General features: G+C 25.9%; 1 protein-coding gene across 1 annotated transcript in view; it reads left to right on the top strand.

The window, feature by feature from the left end:
* LOC117179723 (chromosome-associated kinesin KIF4) overlaps nucleotides 1-8,613 on the top strand; it is a 46,583-nt gene that overhangs the window by 4,826 nt on the left and 33,144 nt on the right. Inside the window, exons 2-3 of the mRNA XM_033371765.1 lie at nucleotides 680-914; nucleotides 3,985-4,423. Of these exons, the coding sequence (XP_033227656.1) occupies nucleotides 689-914; nucleotides 3,985-4,423 (665 nt within the window). The 5' untranslated portion in view covers nucleotides 680-688. The remainder of the gene's footprint in view (nucleotides 1-679; nucleotides 915-3,984; nucleotides 4,424-8,613) is intronic.

Here is an 8,613-nt window from a genome sequence, read left to right as displayed (position 1 = left end):
TTCCAACAAAATAGTATAATTTTCAACCAGAAATGAATGAACCTTCAACCAAAAAGAAATCATTTTTAAAAAGGAGTGCAACTTTCATGCAAAAAATATTTATGATATAACTTTTTTCACAATTTTTCAAAAATATTGAATGGTTTCAGTTCTGGAGATATTTAGCTCCTGTAGAACTTTTTTGTAAGTTAAACCTATTGGTTTGAGCCAATCAAATTTAACTTTCATCTTATTTTTTTAATAATATGTCGATTGACCTCTTGAAAAAGTAAAAAACTGATTTTTCTCAAAAAGGGGCCAATCGATTTTTCTTGGGCTCAAAATGATGGTGACACATTCCAGAATTTTATACAGAAAAAGCAGGGAGGTGCAAGTCAGTGTTGGGTAAGTTACACAAAGTAACTGTAAAGTAACTAAAATTACGTTACAAGTTACTGCGGAAATCGTAACTAAGTTACGTTAAAAGTTACTTTGAAAAAAAGTAACTAAGTTACCCTAAATGTTACAAATAACGCAACTTTTTAGTAACTTAGTTACTTGTAACAAGTTACTACCCAACACTGGTGCAAGCCCTTTTGGATTGAAGTATTTTTAAGCAGAAAAATCCAATTTTTAGACAAATACATTTCCATATAATTTATTATCCATACAATTATTACCTCCAATGTTTTAATTCTAGAGAATCAAAATGGGGGACGATTTAATTCGTGTGGCTGTTCGGATAAGGCCACTTGTCCCATCAGAAATAGAGAAAGGATGCCAAGAATGCCTTAATGTAGTTCCTGGCGAACACCAAATTCAAATAAGACCCACCGACAAAGCATTCACTTTCAATTACGTTTTTGATTCAGACATTGGGCAAGCTGAATTTTATGAGACTGCAATTCAAAAAATGATCACCCACATATTTCAAGGTAAACTATTTTTACATAAAAACAGATGCAGGAATCACATTCCTGCCCCTATTCCACTGCATTTCCCCCTTTTTTAATTCCCCTATTTTCACATGTTCTCGAAAAAATTCCCCTTTTTCTATAAATTTATGGATTTTATCGCGAAAAAATCTGACGTGGTGGATATACAAAATTGTTAGATATAAAATTTAAATTTCTTAAAGATATTTCTTTTAGAAATAAAGGACTAAATAGTTCATGAATTTTTTATTCACAACATTCAAAATTCATTCATTTTGGCTATACATTGATCACATTTTTGCAAATTCAAGAATTTGAAATTTAAGTACTGAAAGTTGGGTCAGTTTCAAAATTTAAAGCTTAATAATTTAGTAATTTTACGGTTAAAGCCTTCAATATTTAAGAAGTTACATTTTTAAGGTTTTGAATCTGCAAGTTTATTTTAAATAGTAAGTCTTAATAACTGTTGAATAATTTCAGATTAAATCATTATAAATTGCTTGGTATTAAATTGTGGTCGTTCAATGTTGCAGAATCAGAAATTAAATTTCCAAACGATGACAATTAAAGTTTTTTAAATTGTACGATTATTTTTAAATTGTACGAAATCTGAATTTAAGCGTTATTGTAAAATTTTTATTTGAAATTTGTCATACTTGAATAATTTTAAACTGAAGATTGGGAATTGAATCCTCAGAATGATATATAATAAAATTGTATTTCAAATTGCAATTGACAATTTCAATTATAAGCGTTTAATGTCAAACAATTTATAGATTGGAAAATTTAAAATATTTTGCATTAAAAACCGTCTCGTTTGAAATTTAAATTGTTGAAAATAACTTTCAACTGAAATTTGTTAATGATTTTTTTTAATTGTTCGATGGTAAATTTGCCTTTAATTTTTTGTCTTTAATTTGTTATTTTCAATTTTAAACTCTTTAAAATTCAAATGTAGAATTGTATTGTTACACATTAGATTTATAAATTTAGATAATATTATTTGAATACGTATTTCAATTTATAATTTGAGTTTTGAGAGCATTAATTTTTTTAATTTAAATAAATAAATTTATCTGTTTTTTATTTTTTAACTAATTAACTTTTTTCGGATTTCTTTTTTGAAATATCCAAAATATGTTTTAAGGCGAATTTTTCAAAAAATAGTTGAAGATTTAACCAACTGGTAAAGTTTTCAAGCCAAAAGGATGAATTTTTTCGAAGACAGTTGAATTTAAACAAAAAAGTTATTTTTCAAACAAGAAAGATAAATTTTTAACCAAGAAGGATACCGTTTCTACCATAAAAGATGAATTTTCAATCCAAAAGAATGGCGTTTCAACAACATATTTGAATTTTCAGCATATAAAGATGCACTTTCAATCAAGTAACCGAGTTTTCAAAAAGAATTAAAATTCAATCGAATATTTGAATTTTCAAAACAAAACAAAATATTTTTTTAGAAGACAGTTGAATTTTCATAAAAAAATTTCATTTTTCACCAAGAAAGATGACTTTTCTGGCATGAAAAAAAATTGGACTTTTAAATCGTAAAAGATGAATTTTAAACAACAAATATAATTTTTAATTAAGAAAGATGGGTTCTTAACAAAATATTTTAATTCTCAACTAAGACGTTGAACTTTTAACAAAAAGAATAATTTTCTACCTAAAAAGACGAATTTTTAACCAAATATATTAATTTTTCATCAAATAGTTTAATTTTCAACAAGCAAACTTAATTTTCTGCCAAAAAGACGACTTTTCAACAAAATACATGAATTTTCTATGAAATAGTTATATTTTCAACTAATTCAAAGTATGGTATAAAGTTTTAAACAAAAATGGAATAGTTGAGTTTTCTGATAAAAACTCTGATAAAAAAAACTCTGAACAAAAAAGTCGCATTTTCAACAAAATTGGTAAATTTTGTAACAAAAATATGAATTTTTAACAAGAATATTTAATTTTAAACTTAAAAAGTTAAAGTATCTACAAATAGTTAATTTTTCAACCCAAAAAAATAATTTTTCAACCAAAAAGCTTAATTTTTAACCAATTAGTTTAATTTTCTACCAGATTGTTGGATTTTCAAAACAAAAACATGAATTTGCTACATAAAAGCTTATTTAAAAACAAATAGTTAAATTTTTAACTAAAATCAAAGATATTAGGTCTTAATATCTTTGCTATAATTATAAATCCTTAATAAAGAATTATTTTGTTTTAAAACTTAGTCTAAATGTAAGTCAAATAATGGACTTTTCAACTAAAAACAATGAATTCTTAACAAAGCATGTAACAGTTGATATTTCAACCAAATATTTGCATGTTTAAAAAAATAGGATCAATTTTCACCCCAAGAAGATTTAATTTCTACCAAGAAGGGCGAATTTTAAACAAAAAAGTTGAACTTTTAACTGAAAAGATCAATTCTTAACCAAATAGTTAAATTTTTGACTGAAAAATAAAAATTTTTTAACAAATTTGAATGGTTTAATTGTTAGTTTACAAAATTTATTCTTAGTCATACATAAAACGAATTTTCATCACAATAGTTGAATTGTGGATAAAAATATGACTTTTTAATATTATAGTTGCGCTGGTTTTGTTTTTAAAAAAATGTAAACAGGTATGTTAAATTGGAATTATCTTTCGGGGATCAGTATTATATAAAAATCGTTCATGATTTAAGTTAATTTAATTAAACAACAAAAGACGAAGAAAAAAAGTTGAACTCTTGTTGATCATACAATATACTTATTTCTTGTACATTATCATTTGTGTGTTTTTTTTTTAGAAAAACCAGATAAATTATCAAAAACATCCTTTATATAATACATGTATGTTTTGAATTAAATATTGAAAAAATTAATTTATGCACCTTTTTTAAGTCGAATAGGTACTGTGATGACTGTCTTTCCCGTATTTGCCCCCTTTTTTGCGAAGAAAAGCACCACATTTTTCCTGTTTAGAGCTCATTTTTCACTGTGATCCATGCGGATGTAAAAACAATCATGTCCGATTCATTCTAATTTCCGAATTTGCTTTAAAATTAATTATTTTTTAGGCTACAATGTAACTATCCTCGCCTATGGCCAAACGGGAAGTGGTAAGACCCATTCGATGGGTACCAACTATTCCGAAACGAGTGAAAATATTGGCGTGATTCCTCGTGCAGTAGATGATATATTCCAAACCATAAAATCGCAAGAAGAGTGGGATTATAAAGTGACGGTCGCTTTCATGGAGCTTTATCAGGAACAACTCTACGATTTATTGGCTCAAAAACAGAGAAGTCAATGTATCGTGGACATCCGGGAAGACGCGAAGAATATAAAAATTGTAGGCCTTACGGAAAGACCTGTTTTAAACGCTAAGGAAACGTTACAGTGTTTGGCTGAGGGTTCTCTTTGTCGAGCGACTGGAGCGACTGCGATGAACAGCCAAAGCAGTCGCAGTCACGCGATATTCACAATATCAGTTCACCAAGAGAAAAAAAATGATCCGTGAGTAGTTTTGCTTTTATCAGGCCTCACACTCTGGTTCCTATATCTTCTATTTTACCCTCAGGGTGTCCAGCTACCTCGAAAACCTTCAAGGTGGCCGCTGGACCGGGAATTTTCTGAAACCGGGAAATGACAGTGAATTTATTTCTTGACAGGGAATTTTACAAATTTTCAGAAGAAAAATCTGTCCAAGTTCGATTTCAACAGTTTTTAAATAATTAGTTGAATTGATATGTTTTTCAATTATGCTATTATTTACAGTGTGGCCGCTGGATCGGGAAACCGAGAAATGACCGGGAATTTTCTGAGACCGGAAAACCCCGGGAAGTGACAGTGAATTTATTTCTTGACCGGGAATTTTACAAATTTGTAGAAGAAAAATCTGTCAACGTTCGATTTCACCAGTTTTTAAAATTTTTCAATTATGATATCATTCAGTTTATAATGCGTAATTCGAAAATCTTTTACCTGAACAATTTTCTATTTTTATTTTTAAGCTTATATTTTTAATTTAAAGAATTTTAACGTGAAGTCTTGAAGACTTAAACTATTAAAAATTAAAAATGTTTGAAGTTGAACATTTTTGATAAAAAACAGTTTTATTTTATCAACTGTAAATATAAATAAATAATTTTTAAAGTAGATCTGTACTTGAAGTATTAAAAACTGAATAATAATTGATTTGATAAAACGATTCTAAATCCGTTAAAAGTTAAAGAATTTCCAGATTACTTATTAATTCTTCATTAAAGGCTTTTATCAAATTAAAAATGTTGTTTCAGTCTAAATTATTCAATTCTCAACCCATTTAATTTTAAAAAAATTGATTAAGAAAAAGGATAATTGTTTAATATTTAGCATTATTTGACTTGTAATTTAAGAAGACAAAATTGAAGCTAAATATTTCAAAGTAAACAATTTGAAACTTAATTGTTTTACATAGAATGCTTTGTTATTAAAATTTCGAAAAGCTTTTAACATTTTAAAGTCACAATTTTTATTGTTCTACTTAATAAAATGTTTAATTTTTAAGCGAAATGGTTGAATTTTGATGTTTAAATAATAATTGAACACGTATTATTTGTACAAAAATTTCAGTAATTTTAAGAGGTATTCAGAAGTTTTGGAAAGATTCAAAATTAATTTAAAACCGAAAATTATGTCAAGTAATTTAAACGAAGTTTGTGAAAAAAAATTTCAGAACATCTAAACATATTTAAACTGAATAAAATTTTTCCTGCAATTTTTAAAAAATCTTAAAAATTGTTTAAAAATCCTTAAATTCTTCCCGGGTCGTTTTTCATAAGATTAGAATTCACTTGAAATCTGTTTGAATATTCTCTTAAAATAATTTTTCAAAATGTAGAATCATTTTCAAATTTCCTATGAATTTTAAGAAAATGTTTTTATTCGTTTGGAGCCTTTCACAACTTTTGAAAAGCCTCTAAATATTGTATAAACTGCAAAAATCTACTCTTTGTTTTAAAGTAGGTTGTGACTATTTGCACCGAAATTTCGTTACGAATAACCAAATTTTTTTGGTAAACACACTTCGTTAAAATTAGTTAAAATCATTTCAATTTCTAAATTAATTTTTAATATTTTTGAAATTTATAAATATCTCTTAAAATGCAATTTTAAAGTTTTTCAAGGATGCTTAAATTATTTAAAATAAAAATTGAAAAATTGAAAAAGTTGAAAAAATTTAAATTAAAAAATTTTTAATGACCTAAAATAACTGAATAATATAACTTTGACCATTTTTCAAGTTAATTGATTGATTCTTTAATTTAGAGTATTGTAAATGTTAACCTGGATTTATATTTCATGTTTCTAGCTTAAAATTCCTTAAAATTATATAATTTTAAATATTTTAAAGTTCATTGATTGATTTCTTAATTTAGAGCATTGAAAATGATAACGTGGATTTATAATTTTTGATATTGAAAAATGTTAGTACCTTTAATTATTTTATACTTGTAAATTATTGAGCATTTGAATACAACATTTTTTAATTAAAAACTTAAATTTAAATTTTAAAAGTTCAAAATTTAACAGTTCCACTTTGAGTGCTTTCATTTGCACCTCAGTTTTTATTGCCTCAAGTGGAAAATTTTTTAGTTTTAGAGTTCCATTTTTTAAATTTCATTTACCGTGATAAATGTTTGTGAACCGGGAAATGACCGGGAATTTATTTCGTCTGTTAAAACGGTCACCCTGAACCTTGAAAAATTCCAATTCTCCTTGCTTTTTTTTAAACTTTGAAAACCTGGAAATTTCCTTGAATTTATAGCGAAAACCTTGTATTTAGGTTTTTGGTTTTCGTTTAAACCAGTTTTCTAGAGGTCGACCACTCGATTTTTAAGTGTACACCAGATTTCGAAAGATTAAAAATAATTCTAAAGATTTCAAAACATTTCGAAGCTTTTACAATATTTAAACGGATTTTGAACATTTCAAAATAGTGCACGGATTTCAAAGACTTAAAAAGGATTCAAGGATTTGAAAAAGACGTGTAGACAAGATCTCAAAGATTTTTAAACTTTTAAAAGATTACAAGGATTTTAGATATTTTAGAAACACCAGATGTCAAACATTTTAAACTGTTTCAAAATATTTCAATGATTTCAAATATTTTAATGATTAAAAATGGATACAAAATATTTCACAAAGATTTCAAAGATTTCATAAAGATTTCCAATTCAAAAATTTCAAAAAAGGTACAGACACGAGATTTGAAAGATTTCAAATCATTGTAAAGATTTTAAACGATTTCAAATTTGTTTAGAAGACCTCAAAAGATTTGACCAAGATTTCATAGATTTTACAAAGATTTTGAGCATTTCACAAATGTTTCAAAAGTTTAAATGTTTCAAGGATTTCAAAGATTTTATATAAATTTTAAAATATTTCACAAGAATTTTCATAAAAATTGCATAGAGATGTCAAAACAATATAAGACTTTCAAAGATCTCAATTCGGGTACAGTACACCAGATTTTAAAGAGTTCAAAACATTTTAAAGGTTTTAAATACTTTCAAAATTATTAGAATATTTCAAAAGATTTTCAAAGTATTTCAAACATTCTAAACGAATACAAAATATTTCACAAATATTTCGAAGAATCCATAAGGATTTCAAAAGATTTTAAAGATTTAAAAAAGGGTTTATTACGCCAAAATACAAAACATTTCCAAGATTTTAAACTTCACATTTTTTTAAAGAAAATTTCAGAATATTTCACAAAATTTTCAAATATTCCAGTCATTTTAAATAATTGCAAAAGATAAAGGAAAGATTTCACATGTATTTCAAAGAATTTATAAGGATTTGGAAATATTTCAAGAGTTTACAAAATTTCAAAAGATATAAAAGATTTCAGAACATTCCAAAGGCATTAAACAATTTAAAAAGATTTCAATGATTTCCAACGAACAAAAAAGCTTTCAAAAAGAAAAATTAAAAAAAGATTCCACTGATATTTCAAGATTTCACAAATATTTTAAATACATCAAAAGATTTTAACAAAGATTTGAACAGATGAAATGTTTCATCTTTTACATGTAGAACAAGCGGTTATTTGATTACTTGATGTAAAAAAAAGACCTGGAAAAACTTGATTTTTTGACCTAAAAACCCTGGAAAATACTATTTGCAGCACATGATGGAACTTTTAAAAAATTTATAAAAAAATCAATTCTTTCAAGAGTCAAGCATTTATAGAAAAATGGGAAAAATCAGGGTATTTCTGTAAGAACTCTAAAAAATAACCAACGCTGCCACACAGTCATTTCTGAATTTTCTTGATTTTTTACAAATATTTCAGATTATTTTGAAAGATTCTGAGAAATTTTAAAAAGATTTCAACATTTTAAAGGGGTTTTAAAGATTTTAAAGTACTTTCAAAACTTCTGAAGCATTTCAAAAGCTTTTAATATGAATTATTTAGGGGAATTTTGCAAGATACCAAGGAATTATTAATTAATTTCGTAAATTTCAAGGGATTTCGAAGCATTTAAAATATTCAAGGATAAAGAATTTTCAGGAATTTCGGAATGTATGGAACAATTTTACAGGACCTTTTCGATTTTATGGTACGAGGGTAGTTCAATAAGTCCTTAGAATGAAGTATAAAAACAATTTTTTTTGGGTAAATTTTTTTTTATTTTTCAACATAATCTCCTTGGAGC

The sequence above is a fragment of the Belonocnema kinseyi genome, chromosome 9 (assembly GCF_010883055.1).
Source record: "Belonocnema kinseyi isolate 2016_QV_RU_SX_M_011 chromosome 9, B_treatae_v1, whole genome shotgun sequence".
Taxonomy (NCBI): domain Eukaryota; kingdom Metazoa; phylum Arthropoda; class Insecta; order Hymenoptera; family Cynipidae; genus Belonocnema; species Belonocnema kinseyi.
Note: the sequence above shows the minus strand (reverse complement) of the source record. Positions and strands in the feature narration are given on the sequence as shown.